The 18845-nt window shown below is 39.1% G+C and overlaps 1 protein-coding gene across 4 annotated transcripts in view; it reads left to right on the top strand.

Annotated features, from left to right (window-relative positions):
• Positions 1-18845, top strand: part of LOC130362581 (metabotropic glutamate receptor 1) — a 443185-nt gene that overhangs the window by 414248 nt on the left and 10092 nt on the right. For 3 of the 4 annotated variants that reach the window (XM_056567315.1, XM_056567317.1, XM_056567318.1), the window contains exons 7-8: positions 2623-2749; positions 8702-9632. In XM_056567315.1, coding sequence (XP_056423290.1) covers positions 2623-2749; positions 8702-9632 — 1058 coding nt within the window. Of the gene's footprint in view, positions 1-2622; positions 2750-8701; positions 9633-12873; positions 17799-18845 lie in introns of those variants that run through there. The other variant, XM_056567319.1, reaches the window with a different exon arrangement.

Genomic DNA, 18845 nt, shown 5'->3' with positions numbered 1-18845 from the left:
TGCACCCGGCTCCCAATTGCGATCGGCTTCATTATCATCAACAGGTGTGTGCACGTCACTGATGTCCTCCTCAGGTTCCCAACAGTGTCTGCTTCAGGAACCTGAACACTTGCAACACCGCCTGCCACGTCACTCTCCGCATCACTACTTGGCTTCCTACCGGAGCAAGCGGCGCATGTCTCCTCCCCTTCTTGCCTGTCCAATAGCTGCTGACTGTCCTCTATTAGATCGTCCTCAGTAAATAGTGGAGCTGAACCCACAGTACAAGATACTTCTTTAGTAGAGGGAACAGCATAGGACAAAGGCAATGGGAGGACAGGGACTGCTCCCGAGCCATGCCAACTGAGGGTTGTGTCTGAGGAATCCACCGACTGTTGACTGGGGGTGTCAGATGTCACTTGTGATGATGTGGATGAGCGTGTTAACCAATCAACGACGGCAGATGGGTTGCTGGTCTAGACACGACCGCTGGCTTAGATAACGGGAGCTCAGGCCTCTCGCTGCGACTCCTGCTGCCACTGGCCCCAAGTCTGCTGCCATCTCTTCCTGAAGTATTTAGGCCTCTGCCACTCCTCTGTGCACATCCTGGCACTTCTCTGCCTGACATCCTTAGTGCGTTTATAAGGGTATTACAATACGCTACACTACTCTTTAAAAAGTATTTGTCTAGAACAGCAGCAGGTGATTACTTTGTCCTTTCACAGTATGTAGGCCCTTTACAGATTAACAGGTACAAGATGGTACACTACTTGGATGTACGTATGTGGTATGCACTGATGAGGGAAGTAATATGCGTAACCATACGCAGAAAAAACTCTGTATTTTTGTAAAACACCAGCCGGTGATTACTATTGTTTGGACTTTGATGGTATGGAGCACCTTGACAGATTAACAGGTACTAAATGGTACAATACTTGGATGTACGTATGCGGTATGCACTGATGAGGGCAGTGATATGCGTAACTATATGCTGAAAAAACTCTGTATTTTTGTAATACACCAACTGGTGGATACTATTGTTTGGACTTTGACGGTATGGAGCACCTTGACAGCTTAACAGGTACTAAATGGTACAATACTTGGATGTACCTATGCGGTATGCACTGATGAGGGCAGTAATATGCGTAACTATACGCAGAAAAAACTCAGTATTTTTGTAAAACACCAGCCGGTGAATACTATTGTATGGACTTTGACGGTTTGGAGCACCTTGACAGATTAACAGGTACTAAATGGTACAATACTTGGATGTACGTATACGGTATGCACTGATGAGGGCAGTAATATGCGCAACTATAGGCAGAAAAAACTCTGTATTTTTTAAAAACACCAGCCGGTGAATACTATTGTTTGGACTTGCACAGTATGTAGCACCTTGACAGATTAACAGGTACAAAATGGCACAAATGCACTACAGTCCACTGAACAATCATGTATTTCTGAATAGCAGCAGGACCCAACAGTGCAGCACCACAAAAAAAAAAAAAAAATACAGGGATTAAACCATAAATTCCACTCTGTCACACAATTCTGAGCAGCAGAAGATTTGTGCAGCAAAAATAAAACTCAATTGGGCTGAAAAATTAGGAGATCTGTATGAGGCAGCTGACAGCTATCTGCCCCTCTCTGCTGCAATGCTCAATAACGTAAATAGGAGGTTTAGCTATCAATGATCCTTCTCAGTGTTACAGCAAAGTACTCTGCACTCCTGTCTTTCCTTAATGCTGATGTGACTACCAGTTGCAGTGTAACGCTGTGGTATGAGCTATTCACACACACGCAGTCCCGTCCTCTCTATCTCAGTGCATAGATGAAATGAAGAGAGGCAAGATGGCTGCCGATTATATAGGGGCTGTGACATCATAGGGGTCATTGAACACTCATAGGCTGCATCTCACATTCAGGGTCAGCCCACCTACCTTCATTCCCGCCTCTGTTTCCCACCCTCCCATAATCCCCTGCCCCATGTACTCACATGTGGATCCGCCATTTTAGGTCTCCAATAGCCTGTAACGCTGTAAAATGGAGTTTAATGAAGCGATTTTCATGAAATTTGTAACGAATTGGGGTTCGTCAGCTTCGGTTCGCTCATCTCTACTTGTCATATATCTTGGAGGAAAAATAGCCCTTTCTCAACCTATTTGGCTCCTTTCCTCCACCTTTCCCACTATAAACTCATTGGGGGAGATTTTTCAAAACCTGTCCTGATGGAAAAGTTGCTGAGTTGCCCATAGCAACCAATCAGATCGCTTCTTTCATTTTGAAGAGGCCTTGTTAAAAATGAAAGAAGCGATCTGATGGCCAACTCAGCAACTTTTCCTCTGGACAGGTTTTGATAAATCTCCCCCCATTGTTCATTATAAAAACCTGGTACCATTTTGAAATGAACAAGACTAAGCTCACTGAGGGATCAGTTATATGCTGTACATAGAGGTCTATAGAGAGGAAGAGGAAAATAAGTTAGCTGCAAAAAAAGAGGCTGAGAAAGACACAGAGATACTGCTGAAACATCTAGCACTGTAAGTCATGAATTTAAAAGTAATCTATGTTGACAAAAGAAACTGTAGAAAAATCCATTATACTCCGCAATTATATTTAATATTGGTTTTCTTTATGGTTCAGGTGATCAGGAAAGGGGAAGTAAGTTGTTGTTGGATCTGTACCCCTTGCAAGGATAATGAATTTGTTCAGGATGAATTTACATGCAAGGCTTGTGATCTGGGGTGGTGGCCCAACCATGGACTGACAGGTGAGATGGCATATTTTTAAGTAAATATTTGCAATTAAATTATTGTGACACAAACAAGATGATAATATATTATTAAAGAATAAGCTCTGCTTTCACCATTTATGGTTTTACATATTGCTATTTACTACATGTGTATCTGAATATGCAATCTAAAATCTAACAATTGTTTAGTAATATCTATAGCTATCAAGTAAAGGTATGGCAATGCTTTAAGTGTATCACCGAGATTTTTTTTTAATACTGAATAGAGCTGGATACTGATGTAAATCAGGGCATATATGTACATTGAAGCTGTATAACAGTGCTCAAAAGTAAAATGCCAATTATAACACAAAGCTTTAACAACTAACTCGATGTAGCAAAGATTTTTTTTTTATTTAAAACACTATAAAGTTCTCTATGTGGCTATTGGTAATCCCATTGTAGCACAGACAGTTATCATTGACTATCAATCTTTTAGATTTTTTTAATGCTAAATAAATTGTACTTTGCTTTGTAGAACCTGGTCCCTCCTAAAAATTTACAATATTATTTTAGGATTCATATAAACAAACATCTAGTTGCAAAGAAATGTATCCACCAAAAATGAGGAAAATTGTCTACTGCCTCATCAATGTGTTGCTTTTCTATAGATCATAATCAACATTTCAGCAGGGCAGGTCACACCACATAGACATTCATCAATCTTACCTAGTCTTGTCCCTACATCTATATATGTGGGTGGGTCTTTATGCAAAGACAACATTCAGGAAGTGTGGGCAGGTCAAGCAGGGCTCTATGCACTGAGGACAACCAGGGCTCCGTACACTGAGGACAAGCAGGGCTCTGTACACTGAGGAAAAGCAGGGCTCTGTACACTGATGACAAGCAGGGCTCTGTACACTGAGGACAAGCAGGGCTCTGTACACTGAGGACAAGCAGAGCTCTGTGGACTGAGGACAAGCAGGGCTCTGTACACTAAGGACAAGCAGGGCTCTGTACACTGAGGACAAGCAGGGCTCTGTACACTGAGGACAAGCAGGGCTCTGTACACTGAGGACAAACATGGCTCTGTACACTGAGGACAAGCAGGGCTCTGTACACTGAGGACAAGCAGGGCTCTGTACACTGAGGACAAACAGGGCTATGTGCACTGAGGACAAGCAGGGCTCTGTGCACTGAGGACAAGCAGAGCTCTGTACACTAAGGACAAGCAGGGCTCTGTGCACTGAGGACAAGTAGGGCTTGAACCCTGAAGGCAAGCAGGGCTCTGTACACTGATGAGAAGCAGGGCTCTGTGCAGTGAGGACAAGCAGGGCTCTGTACACTGAGGACAAGCAGGGCTCTGTGCAGTGAGGACAAGCAGGGCTATGTGCAGTGAGAACAAGCAGGGCTCTGTGCAGTGAGGACAAGCAGGGCTCTGTGCACTCAGGATAAGCAGGGTTGTGTGCACTGAGCCTCTGTGACACGCTTCCGGCTTAAACAGCAGGAAGATTGACAAGCCAAGAGCCTGCACAGAGCCCTGCTTGTCTGCTCACACTCCCTGCACAAAGACACACAGGCAGTAGCTGTTGGGACAAGACAGTTTTTATTCACACACATATACACATTTTTTAACCAAAATATATTACAAGTATACATATTATATGAATATCTACACTGTATAAAAGTGTTTGCTAATGAAAGTGCCCATTTAAATCAGAATTCTGCAGTATTTGTTTGCTGACATGTAGCTAGGATGTACTACATTAAAGTGTGAACCTACCAGAATTTGCCATGTAATGGAACACCAAAGTACTCTGCTCAAAAGATAAAGGGAACACTTAAACAACACAATGTAACTTCAAGTCAATCACACTTCTGTGAAATCACACTGTCCACTCAGGAAGCAACACTGATTGACAATCAATTTCACATGCTGTTGTGCAAATGGAACAGACAACAGGTGGAAATTATAGGCAATTAGCAAGACACCCCCAATAAAGGAGTGGTTCTGCAGGTGGTGACCACAGACCACTTCTCAGTTCCTATGATTCCTGGCTGATGTTTTGGTCACTTCTGAAGACAGTTGCAGTAGAGGCCTGGCAGAGCATCACCAGGGATTAAACCCAGCAATGTTTGCTGATGTCTATGCGTTCCAGAGTTCAGGTTGTAATTGACTGCAAAGGATTTGCAACCAAGTATTAAAAAGTGAAAGTTTGATTTATGATTATTATTCTGTCCCATTAACAAGTGGGAGGCATATATGCAAACTGTTGTAATTCCTGCACCGTTCACCCGATTTGGATGTTAATACCCTCAAATTAAAGCTGAGAATCTGCAGTTAAAGAAGATCTTGTCTGTTTCATTTGAAATCCATTGTGGTGATGTATAGAGCCAAACACTTTTAGAATTGTGTCGATGTCCCAATATTTATGGACCTGACTGTATAAAAAGGAGGGTTGTTGAAGCCATGACCACGCCCCGGAAAAAGCCTTGGAGCAAAACGTTGGGTGTTGGAGGCCTGCACGTCGCCCTTGCTGTCACCATTAGTAACCAGTGTGTTATATACTTATACTTTGTATCTATATACTTGCACTTATTTGCCCAGCTCATATATCATTTGGATGCACCTTATCATTATTGCTGCTATACTATTGTTATCCAGCATTGGATGGTTTATATACCCCCTTTGATGCACTTTATTAATGCTGCTGTCATGCTATTATACCTTGTTGTATATTGCTTGTTGCTTTTTATTTATTTATGTGCATAGCCCCATTTCTGTCAGATTACACCATAGAGCTTTCCATTTTATGTGATTTTATATTCTGTCTTGCCTGTTATTGCATTGATGTCAATAAAGTTTTGCTTTACCATTGCTCTTTGTACGCTTTTTGTTGTTGGTTAGTTTGTAGTTTTGGCGTAGGTCAGTTACGCATGGGAATATTTGTTGCTTTTTTATTTTCATAAACAATAATTTAAGATTAAGAACCTTACTGTTTGTGCCATAGTTCATTGCAGTTTTTTTTTTTTTTTTTTTACTGTTTTTGTTATTCTGGATGTTATTTCTCACTAATGTCCTCAAATAATGAACATACTCATTATTTTCCATACACTTTAAAATAGCACATTGTGGGAAATTTATCAAAACTTGCACAGAGGGAAAGTAGAACAGTTGCCCATAACAGCCAAACAAATTGATTCTTACATTTTTTAAAAGGTCTCTAAAAAATTTAAAGCTTTAATATGATTTTGAAAATATCATCACCCCCCTTTAAAAAAAAGTTTTTTATACTCAATTTTATGACTTTTTTTTTTCATTGAAATTACAGTTTTTACAGGGTGTGAACATAGCCTAATATGTTGCCAGCATTGTTTTATTATGCATTTAAGGAACAAAGTCCATCTGAGCTCTTGTAAACAGAGCTAATACTGGCACAGAACCCCTAAATCTTGTATCAGAGTCACTGAACATGTTTCAGCACACCACTATTAGGTGCAGCAATAAAAGGTTCCCAACCCATAGCTTATCGTAACCCAAATTGAATCTTCACTTTTAACTGCGAGTATAATACATGGAAAAGACTGTTATGCTTCACATCAGGACGACATAAAAACACCATAAGGTGATATTGTAAAAGTGCCAAGCAGATGGAGATTACCTTCAACAAACTGTTTGCTTAAGTAGTGAAGTTGAATAAAAATGTAAATGCAATTTTCCTAGTCGTTTTGCTGTGCGATATCTTTTCTTAATGTATAACTTATCAACAGGATCTTCTACAATGTCTGCGCTTTGTTCTCATGGTAAACAACTTGCTTAATCTAACCCTGAAATGCACTTATTGTTTTCCCGCTGCTTTGTTGAAGGTTGGCAGATCAGTTCATGGAACCAATGTGTATCAAGAATATTCACACTCAAGGAAAACTCACATTTCCATAATTTACAAGAAAGTTTCATTTATTCATGACAAACACAAAGGGTGACCAGCTGAGCTGGAGAAAGCCAAGACAGCTCATATAGGAATAGGAGGAATGCACAACAACACAAATGTTCCCATCTTCAGGTTTGGACTTAGGTGCTAAAAGGATTGTAGGTTCAAACCATGTGAACATGGTTTTATTTAGTGACAGGAAATTACACAGCCCTATTTGTGCTGCTGGCTTAAATAAAGGGGTTGTCCAAAAAATATACTAGGGAATTACTAGGGAATTCTGGGTTAATGAAGTGAAGTCCCATGATCCTGGATTTGAACTGTTTAGCCAGAGAACAGTGTGGTTTCAACAGAGACAGATGATTGAATTAAATAGAAACTGTAATGTGTCGGTTTGCCTGTGGTGGCACAGTAGGGAAATGAAATACTTTATGCCAGGTTTATTCAGGTTTATTTGCACATTGGACATCAAACAGACTGTTCTAACACGAAAAGATTGTTGAAGAGAACTCTTTGACATTAATATAGAACCTGGGATTTCCCCTCACTAAAAATATTGAATGTAGATTTCAGTTTAACAAAATATTGGCAGTCAATAAGCCATTATGCAAAAAGAGAAATAGACAAAATGCACTTCCTTGTGCAGGATCACTAAACATGAAATGGAGAATTCTTGGAGAGAGGGAACATTCTCACCTGGACAGGTTGTGCAATTTCAGGCACAACACTTGCAAAGGCTCATCAGAACAAAGGTGGAGCTGCTGCGGCTTCCCACACCGAAAACATCGGTGTAACGTGCAGATAAAGGAAAGAAGGTGAAAATGGGAAGTGGTGTCCGTGCTGCTAGAAGGTTAGGTGGAATCAGCATTCATCTCAAGTCATCAGTATTTGAGAAGTACTTTAATTATGTTCACATAATTAAAGTACTTCTCAAATACCGATGACTTTAGATGTATGCTGATTCCACCTAATCTTCTAGCAGCGCGGACACCACTTCCCATTTTCACCTTCTTTCCTTTAATAAGCCATTATGGAACTATGCAAGGCAAGTACAACCAATAAGCAGATAAATAGTTATGTAATACCAAATATGACCTACTATATTTCTCTGCCATAATTTGCCATTAGGGTTTATGCACAAGCTCAGAATTATACATGGCCATAATATGGCACCTATAGAAGTCTACAGAGGTCCTACTGCAGCTTTATATGCCTCTGATATAAGGAGGTATACAACTTGTCAAAATGAATCATAAATAAAAAAAAACTGTAGCCTTATCAATGAAAGGCCATGTTATACAGCAATTCTCTAATAAATAGCATTGATGGAACCATGTGACATTGACGTGTATGATGTACCAGACTTTGCTCTGACTAATCTATTTTTGTAAAGCATGAAAGCAAATGGGGGGTCCAGCGTTCTTGTCAACAAGCTTCTTACTTTATTGGATAAACTTCTTAAAATTCAAGTGTAGAAAAGACATCAAAACATGCATAGTATACCTGACATATTTCTGGCTTTCATGCTGCCCATAGTCATAGTGCTGCACGATAGCCCTGGGCATTCTCATCATCCACTAGAGCCCAGCAAAGTTTAGACACTTCACCAGCTAGTAAGTCCATTATTTTCACTGGCCACATCTTCTACTCCCTGATTTCAAGAGACTGGGCATCAAACTGTGCTGGGATCTAGTGCCGTTGGGGACTTTAAAGCCTAATTTGCATATGTTTTAAAACTTTGATATCTCAGCACTGGAGTGATAAATTAAAAATGAGAGAGGTGTACAGCCATGCATTTACGATATACCCTAAAAATCTGCTGACAACCATACCCTTCTGATCTGCATCCTTGGATCCCACTATCTTCTTTCAAACCCCCATCACCACCACCATGTTAGTGTACTGTATTGTTTCATTCTGATTTTACTTAGTGTACATTGCACAATGAGTGATATTGGTTTTCTTTTCTAGAATATTAAAGTTATTAATAGGAAGCAAAATATGTAAATTCAGACTCCTAGAAAGAAAGGTAACTAATCCCTTTGCTTTCTCCCTGCAGGTTGTGAGCCAATAGTTGTAAAATATCTACAGTGGAGTGACATTGAATCCATCATTGCTGTGGCCTTCTCCTGCATAGGCATTCTTATTACTATGTTTGTCACCTTGATCTTCATTCTCTACAGAGACACACCTGTGGTTAAGTCATCAAGTCGAGAGCTTTGCTACATTATTCTGGCTGGGATTTTCCTGGGTTATATATGTCCTTTCACACTGTTAGCCAAGCCCACTACTGCTTCTTGTTATTTACAGCGTCTTTTGGTTGGTCTCTCTTCAGCAATGTGCTACTCTGCCCTGATAACCAAAACCAATCGTATTGCCCGAATACTAGCAGGAAGTAAAAAGAAAATTTGTACACGTAAACCACGTTTTATGAGTGCTTGTGCTCAAGTTATCATTGCTTCAGTATTGATCAGTCTGCAGCTTACGTTGGTAGTCACTTTGATCATCATGGAGCCCCCAATGCCCATCCTTTCTTATCCAAGCATTAAAGAAGTCTACCTGATCTGTAACACTAGTAACTTAGGTGTGGTGGCACCTCTTGGCTACAATGGTCTTCTGATAATGAGCTGCACCTACTACGCATTCAAGACTCGCAATGTCCCAGCAAACTTCAATGAAGCTAAGTACATTGCGTTCACAATGTATACTACTTGTATCATCTGGCTGGCGTTTGTCCCAATTTATTTTGGGAGCAACTACAAGATTATTACCACATCTTTTGCTGTCAGTCTTAGTGTCACAGTTGCTTTGGGTTGTATGTTTACTCCCAAGATGTATATTATTATTGCCAAACCTGAAAGGAACGTTCGAAGTGCTTTCACCACCTCTGATGTAGTACGTATGCATGTTGGAGATGGAAAAACACCGTGCAGATCAAACACCTTCCTCAGCATCTTTAGGAGAAAGAAACCAAGTGCTGGGAATACTAAGTAAGTACACATCAGTGTTTTATGATCACAACATGTGGAAAGTTATGAAGAAGCTCTTGTGAGATCTCAAACGTACAGTGCGGATTTATATGGTGGATGGCTCTTTTCTTGTCTTTAAGTATTTTATTCTTTGTAAAAACTCACACTTTATCTTTTAATAATAAGAACTAATGCTAACTTTACCTTGAGGAGGAGTGTGTGGAAACATATAGACCATTCATGTTTCAATGGGAATTCTGGGAAGAATAAAGTGCAAAAGTACTTTTCTGGTGCCACCTTTTGAAGGAAAGTAATCTTCAAAAGGTGGCACCAGAGAGCTACCGTGCATATCCTTGTCTACACATTTTTTTACATTCTGCATTCCAGACATAGCTATTTATTAAGCAGGCTTTAGTTAGTAGCAGCAATGCCATATTCATCCATATAACTAGGTGAAATACACAATATTTTAGTAATATAGCATTTTTTTTTTTAAATAACTAACCTGGCAGTGGTATAAGTAAAAAAAAAATTGAGAAATCCCGCGCAAAACCTTTAACTTTTCCTCTGCCCGGGCTGCAAAAACTAAAACCAAACTGTAACCCATCTTCCTATGTTCCCCGTTGCACCAGCATCTGTGTCCCATCGCTCCAGCGCTGCTCAGCTCCCTGCTTCTTAGGCTCGGAATGTCACACTGGGGTCAGCGTATCACTGGCCGCAGCGATGTCCCGCCTCAGCCGGTGATAGGCTGAGCGCACTGTCATGTAAGGAACCCAAGCATCAGGGAGAAGGCGGGGCCCAAGTTCCTTACATGACACTGTGCTCAGCCTATCACCGGCCGAGACTGGACCTCACTGCGGCTGGCAATACGCTAACCGCACTGTGACATTCCAAACCTAAGAAGCAGGGAGCCGAATAGCGCAGAAGGAAGAGGACACTGATATCGGCGCAACGGGGGAATGTAGGAAGGTGAGTTAAACTTTGTTTTTTTTTTAGTTTTAGATTTCCTTGAAGAAAATAAAATGAAGCTCTTCACCCATCATATAACAAAAACTGGCATGCCAAAATAAAATGCAGAAGCGCTCAACTTACACTCAGAGACATAAACAGAATGTTGTGGGAATAAAAAGCTTATTGATCAAAACTCCTCCCTATAACATGATATTTAGGATAGTGACAATTGTACATTTCTGGTGCATCTGTAGACCAGTCTAGGGGTTTACATTTTCTAATCAAAGTTTGGACTCATTTTCAGCTTTTTTAATTAATGCCAAAAGAGAGCGCCAAAAATTTGGAGCTTTTTCAGCAATTATTCAGTGCATGTGCTCACTCTGTAGTCTGCAGCTACTAAACCATAAGTTTAGCAAAACTATTTTCATGAAATAATGAGGTACCAGGCCAAAGATGAAAAACTGCCAGTCAATTGTCCAATTTTGAGCCAGTGAATACAGAGGCTTATATATATAATGCAATATTTTTGTCAAACTGCTTAGAAATTGTGTCACTGGCCAAATATCTCTGGACCCAACTGTATCCTTTTTTTTTTTCTAGATCAAATAGATAGGATCAGTCTTGATATAAAGATGGAGATCAGAGAAACCTCTGATCTCCGCTGTTTAAGCCTTTGTGTCAACAATTAACAAAGTAGTCACAGCAGGGTCTCCTTCACCTGCTAATTTTTTCCCACATGACTTCCTACTACTGCATGAATCTGTTCTCAGAGACCTCAATCCATAAAGTACATTTAATAGCTGTCATAGAAAAAAAACAGCTAATTTATGTGTCTTTTTTGGGTCACAGTAGTATACTTTGTGCCATTTCACTACACTTTAGTGAGAACAAAGCCGCAAATTAAAAATTCAACTCTACTTTTGTACATGTGCTTAAAGGGATACTCCACTGGAAAACATATTTTTTTTAATTAACTGGTGCCAGAAAGTTAAACAGGTTTGTAAGTTACATCTATAAAAAAAAAAAAAATCTTTACCCTTCCAGTACATTTTAGCAGCTGTATGCTACAGAGGAAATTCTTTTCTTTTTGAATTTATTTTTTGTCTTGTCCACAGTGCTCTCTGCTGACATCTGATGCCCGTATCAGGTACTGTCCAGAGCAGGAGAAAATCCCCATAGCAAACCTATGCTGACACAGACAGAGGTGTCAGCAGAGAGCACTGTGGACCAGACAAAACAGAAATTCAAAAAGAAAAGAATTTCCTCTGTAGCATTCAGCTGCTTAAAAGTACTGGAAGGGTAAAGATTTTTTGTTTAACTTTCTGGCAATGTTTTCCAACGGAGTACCCCTTTAAAAGGAAAGATAATTTGCCAGAATAAATTCAAGTCACCAACAAACCTGAAAGGGCACAAACAAGAACAAATAATTACTATGATATAGTATCCATGAATAGATGTAATATTGGAAGCATCACAAACTCATTGTCATAAATATGCTTTCTTCTCAGCTGCATTAGACACTAAGAAATTGAAGTAGCCACATGAAAAATGCAAGTGTCAGACTTTATTATGCGAACCAGTCCAGCTGAACAGATGTCCCCTTTTATAGTAATGTTAAATTATGGTGTTAAAGTCGGAAACAGATTTTGAATAGTGCCCCAGCTGCATTGCCACTGTAATTCAGAAAAGATCTCAATCAGCTGAAAGGACTAAATTTCAGCTCAGGAAGAATATTGCAATTTTATGGCATTTTTCAGACTATAGCACATCCCTTCCTGCTTCTACAAAGTATTTCCTACTCTATGTGACCTGTAATAAAACATTTACTTTACAAATTAGCAAAATCTAGATCACTTTTCAAAACCAGAATATACATTTCAAAAATTTCAGGAGAAATTAGACAATAAAAAAGGTTCTATTATATTTATAAATATTATAATTAAACAAAGGGGGCAAGAGTTCTCCTTGAGAAGACACCATTGCTGGTGTGTGAAGCCTCAAAGGCCATTAGCACTCCACTGGGCATTCTGGGAAGAGGGAATATGCTGAGCAACACTACCTGCTTTCATTTTCTTGCAGAGAAAACACTTATTTAGTGTACCATAAGCCAAATATAAAGACATACTGCAAGAGACTTGCAACTGTAATTGCTGCAAATGGTGGTTGCAGAAAGTATTGGCTTTTAGGGGTGATCACTTACACACATTAGAGTTCTCTGCTTTTGATCTTTATTATTGTTGAACCTTCAAAGTAGTAGGCATGGTGTGTAAAACAAATGTTACAAAACCCCAAAACTCATTTTTATTTCCAGGTTGTAATGCAATCACAGCCAAAACACTAAGGTGGGTGATACTCTCACAAGGCACTGTATGTCTGGAATGCTGTGATGAAAAAAAATGAAAAATTTGTGTCTTCATGCCATAAATGACCTGCTTCATTAAAGTGTTACTATCATTTCAGATAACATTTCAGGATAAGCCGTACATTTTTTGTACATGAGGGGTAGCAATATTTCTGAGCATTCTATAAGCTGGATTTTCCATTTTTCATCAGTTTTACCCCTCTGCAGGTTCCTTCAATGTCAGGTTTTTCAGAGTTTTGCTCCAGAGGGAATGGAGACTAGCTGGAGTTCTTTTCTATAGATAGAACACATAAATAGTTGAAGATTTTGCTTTCCGCCCCTCTGTAGCAATCTCGCAAAAGTAGCAACAGCATAGAAAACATAATAGAGCTGTATGCGTTAGCTAGGAGTTTATTAGTGGGGGAAACAGTAAGCCAGCAGTATTCCTGTCTGCGTTTCTGACACTTTTCCTACATGTTTTCACTATTCTACCTTATCCCCTTCCCCTCACGATAGACTTTTATGGGCAGAGTTACTTGAGATCTCAGTGCAATTTGATAAGATAAAATATATTACAGAGTTTATCATGTTTACTTGTACTATTGCTTTATGCAAAGCTGAACATTACACTTTAAGGGGTTACATCACATAATCTAATTTTCCATATAAGAACACTCATTATCAATTCTATTTTAGATACTGTGTTACTACAAGACATGCAAGGAAATAAAATATCCAAAGCCTAAATGTTTGGGAGTACTCTATGTAAATAATGAGACCCCTTTAATCATGATCACTACAATGCCCCATGAGTTTGGACCCACTGTACCACAAGTGGCAGCTGGCCAGGCAGGCAGAATGGGGCACATTGACACTAAACATTGCGCCAGACACAAGCTGATTAAGGTGTTTATTAACAGAGCAGGTACTGTGACAGCTAGCCAAGATGGCTACAGGTGCAGACTGGAACAAGCTGCAATCGTGGTAGACAGTTCAAGTTCAAAACAGGAGAGACAGGTCAGATTCCAGGGGATAAGCAGAGTCTAGTATACCAGCAGGGATCAGCAGACAGACAGGCTAAGCAGGCAAACAGAGACCTTAGCAGTTTAGTAATACACAGCCTTGCTAAGGCATCAGGTGTGGCTTTTTTATATAGGGAGTGCCTTGCAGAGAAAGGAGGGGGAACTACTAGGAAGTGGACGCTAGCTCTATAAAATTCAGCCGGTGCTCACGCGTGGCCCCTGGTGGCCAGAGTGGAAACTGTAGCCTTAAACATATCACAGCAGGAAGTCTAAGAAATACAGAAAACACATGACATGGAGAATGTTGCCTGATGCTGGTAAGAACCAGTAAGAAAAAAAGTACGCTGGTGGTTGCCAACCAGCAGTGTTAAAATCGCTTATATTAACAAAACTAACAAATAAGGAAATACACTGGTACTGCAGAAGAATCTTTAAAGTAGTTTTGGCTTACAGTGCATTCAGAAAGTTTTAGACATCTTCACATTTTCTTTGTGGCCTTGTGCTAAAATAAAAAAAATCATTCTGCACTCAATACCCCATAATAACAAAAGTAAAAACAGAATGTTAGAAATGTTTGCAAATTTTTTGAAAAGGAAAAAATAAAATATTACATTAACAGAAGTATCCAGACCCTTTACTTAGTATTCAGTTAAAGTATCTTTGGCAGATATTTCACCTTCCAGTCTTATTAAGTATGATATCGCAAGGTTTGCACTCCTGGATTAGGGGATTTTCTGCCATTCCTACATGCAGATCATGTCAAGCTCTGTCAGGTTGAATGGGGATCATCAGTGGAAGCCATTTTCAGGTCTCTCCAGAGATGTTCGACTGGTTGAAGTCTAGGGCTCTGGCTCATCCACTTAAGGACATTCACAGAGTTGTCCCTAAGCCACTTTGTGTTGTCTTGGCTGTGTGCATAAATTCATTTTCTTTTTGGAAGGTAAACCTTTGGCCCAGTCTGAGAAACAGATCACTCTGGATCAGGTTTTCCTTAAATATATGTTTGTACTTTGCTTTATTCAGTTTTCACTCAATCCTGACCAGTCTCTCCCTGTCCCAGCCACTGAAAACACCCCCACTTTTTGATACTGCCACCATGATTACTTTAGGGATAGTATTGGCAGGTGATGAGCAGTGCCTGGTTTCCTTCAGACATGAAAATTAGCATTGAGGCTAGAAAGTTTAAACTTGGTTTTATCAGACCAGAAAATCTTGTTTATCTCAACCTGAGAGTCCTTTAGGTGTTTTGTGCAAACTTCAGACAGGCTTTTATGTGTCCTTTACTGATAAGAGGCTTATTTCTGAGTACTCTGCCATAAAATCCTGAAGTTTCAGAAGTTTCTCCTGCCTGCACATAGGATATTTGTAGCTTAGTCAGTATGGAAATTGGGTTCTTGGTCACCTCTCTAACCAAGGCCCTTCTCCCCAAGTACTTAGTTTGGTTCAATGACCAGCTCAAGGATGAGTCCTAGTTGTTTCAAACTCCTTCCATTAAAGAACGATGGTGGTTACTGTGCCCTTAGTGCAGCAGATATTTTAGTACCATTCTCCAGAGCACATTCTCCACACATCCACTCTCTGTATAAACAGTGGTGTATCTTTTGAAATCCTGTCCAATCACCTAAATTTACCACAAGTGACTCCAATCAAGGTATAGAAACATCTCAAAGAAGATTAAGAGAAATGGGAGACCCTGAAGCAAAATTTCAAGTGTCATAGTAAAGGATCCGACTACTTATGTTCATGTGGAATTAAAGGTTTTCCTATTTAATAAATTAGCAAAAAAAAGTTGTTAATTAGGTTTTAACTTTGTCATTATGGTGTATTGAATGCACAATTATGGGGGATTCAACATGAGACACCATAGTAAATGTGAAAAAAAGTAAAAGGGCCTAAAACCATTACGAGCGCTTTGTATATTCACTACTTGACATTCTGTTTATCAGACGTTAAATCAAACAGTATGAGCTTACAACATAACATTGGAATAGTGGGATGTTTTTATAATGAAAATAAAGTATTTATGTTATTTCGGACCCTAAAAAGTAAAGTTATAAATTGTAAGTGTGTTTATATATAAAATCGGTTATCAAGCCAATACTGGAGCTGCTGGATCAGATGTGATAATATAAGGATTTATTTTTCTGATATAGATTGATTGACGACATTTATTAACAAACGATTTCTAGCAATAATTTATATTGAAAGGGTGGTTTTTAGGAATTTCTATTGATGGTTTATCTTTACATTTCATGAGTGGAGGTCTAACCCAAGATATTCCCACCAGTCAGAAAACTGTTCAATGTTGTACTGGACACAGCGGGGCATATATGTTGCTTGGTATTGCTGCTTATACCAGGCGAATCTGTATTCACTTGAATGAAGCTGAGCTGCAATACTAGGCACAGCAGAATGTATGAAAATGCTGCTTTGTTGGGTACAATAGTGAAGGGGCCCCTTTGTTTTGCTTATCATTGGAGAAATGTATGTTCTGTCCCCTTACAATCCCATCTAAAGATAAATCAAATGCACTAAAATTTTGGCGACTATTGTTATGTTGTTATGGGTAAAATGCCAATGAAAACTAGTTAAATTCTAAAGATAAATCATTAGTGAAATTCCTGAATAATCCTTTTATAGATGTTTACTTTTATGCTGATTTAAAATGGATTTTATACTGCATAAATGAAGGATGTTTAAGCTGATGTTAAAGTTCTGTGTCATATGTATCGTTTCCCTTGGGTGAGGAATCCTGTGTAGCCATATATGTTGGTCCATAATTTAAACACTGGCATGCTTCATGCATACAGACACTGTGCACGTTTATGTAAAGTGCATAATTTCTCCTTGAATGTATCTATATTATTCGCATGATTTCATACATGCTATGGCCAAACTGATGTGAGCATGGAATGTAAGCTATGAAATTCATTCATTGTAATGCTATAGCAGGCTAAGGTTATGTTATTTTGTTTCTGCATCCATCAGATTCTGCTGAGAGCAATTTTTTGCATGTAACTCCTCAGTTTGCTACACAGAAACATATATTTAATTCTATAGAAAGACACATATTGTAGCCATAATATTTTACGTTAATTGACCTACATTAGATGAAAAGGAACTCCTAACTTCTCTGAACATGAAAGTCAGGCATTAGGGATCATGTTTTACAGGATAAATCAAATAGTATGTGATATTTTAAATGTCATAGACACTAAAGGGAAACAGTCAGCTGTAAGAGCTGAAGACACCATTGGATTGCTGTTAGAATATAAAAGCAAACTGTGCCTTTCCTGGTGTTCATGGTGGCTGCCAAACTTATAAAATCGCCTTAAAAATTGCCTTCTACTCCCAGCCCCTCTATGACTGATGTATAGGGGTCTGTATATCAATCAAGAAGGGTCTAGGATGTGAGGGCAAACTAGGAGGTGTGTCTAGTACTTGTGCAATTAGGCCCTGCCTCCTTGACACTTGAATGAGAAATAAAAAGGCAGAAAGTTTGGCAACCACCATCAGCTCCAGAATAGGCACAGTATGCTTTGACACCATAACAGCTATCCAATGGTGTCTACAGTTCTTAATAGAAAATACCAGTAATAGATTCCCATTAAAGACACAACAAAATTAATATAGTTAAAATGTATCATTGTTAACTAAATACCAAAATTTCCATGCAAATTAAAATTTGGAAACCTGTGTCCATGGTCTGGGTAATAAAGACAGGTATAGCCACAATCAATTTGTAATAACCACTTATAAAATATAACCACTAATAAAAATATAAAATATTATACATACACTACACCAATCGGCAATAACTAGCTGCCAAATATTGTATAGGTCTCCCTCATGCAACCAAAACAGCTCTGACATATTAAAGGGGTATTCCAGGAAAATGTTATATATATATATATATATATATATATATATATATATATATATATATACATATATATATATATATATATATAATCAACTGGCTCCAGAAAGTAAAACAGATTTGTAAATTACTTCTATTAAAAAATCTTAGTCCTTCCAGTAGTTATCAGCTGCTGGAGTTGAGTTGTTCAGTGCTCTCTGCTGACACCTCTGCTTGTCTCAGGGACGGTCTGAAGCATTAAAGGTTTGCTATGGGGATTTGCTCCTACTCTGGACAGTTCCATAGTCTCGCTGCTCTTACACTGAGGAATCCCTTTTTGCACTGGTTTAAAAACATATTTTTCTTTAGGCGTAGTAGTGAAAGTGCAAGTTATTGCAGTGTTGTTCCACTCAAGTGAACAGGGCAACTTAGCAATACTTTGCACAGTCGCTATTAATGGTGTATTCACATGTACAGTATTCTGTGCAGATTTGATGTGCAGGAGTTTATGCTGCAGATTCCTAAGATGTAAACTAAATGACTAAATATAGCTTTACATCCTGCGCTGAATACTGTACATGTGACTAGACCCTAAGAGTACTAGAAAGCAGGGACGTAGCTATAGGGGGAGCAAGGGTAGGAGTCACACCGGGCCCTGGTGCCTAAGGGACCCCAAAGCACATCTGTACCATAAGAAGCCAGTATTATAATTGGCACTTGGGGCCTTGTTAAAGATTTTACATTGGGGCCCAGAAGCTGCAAGTTACACATCTGCCAGGAAGGACAAAAGCTGGTTTAAAGTGTGACAGCCCCTTTAAACAGCTGATTAGTGAGTGAAAGAAGTTGAACCCCTACTGAGCTAATATTGATGGCCTATCTTATGGATAAGCTGACAATTTTAAAAGCTCAGATAACCCCTTTATCCTACTGTAGTTGTATAGAAAATTTTTATTTAACATTTGAATTGTATGTCATTATTTCTACTTGAAAAGCCACAATTTCCACTTAAAAAGAACCTACCATCACTTTCATGCTGGCTAAACCGGACAGTCCCCAGTGAC

Source organism: Hyla sarda, chromosome 3 (assembly GCF_029499605.1).
Source record: "Hyla sarda isolate aHylSar1 chromosome 3, aHylSar1.hap1, whole genome shotgun sequence".
NCBI classification, from domain to species: Eukaryota; Metazoa; Chordata; class Amphibia; order Anura; family Hylidae; genus Hyla; species Hyla sarda.
Note: the sequence above shows the minus strand (reverse complement) of the source record. Positions and strands in the feature narration are given on the sequence as shown.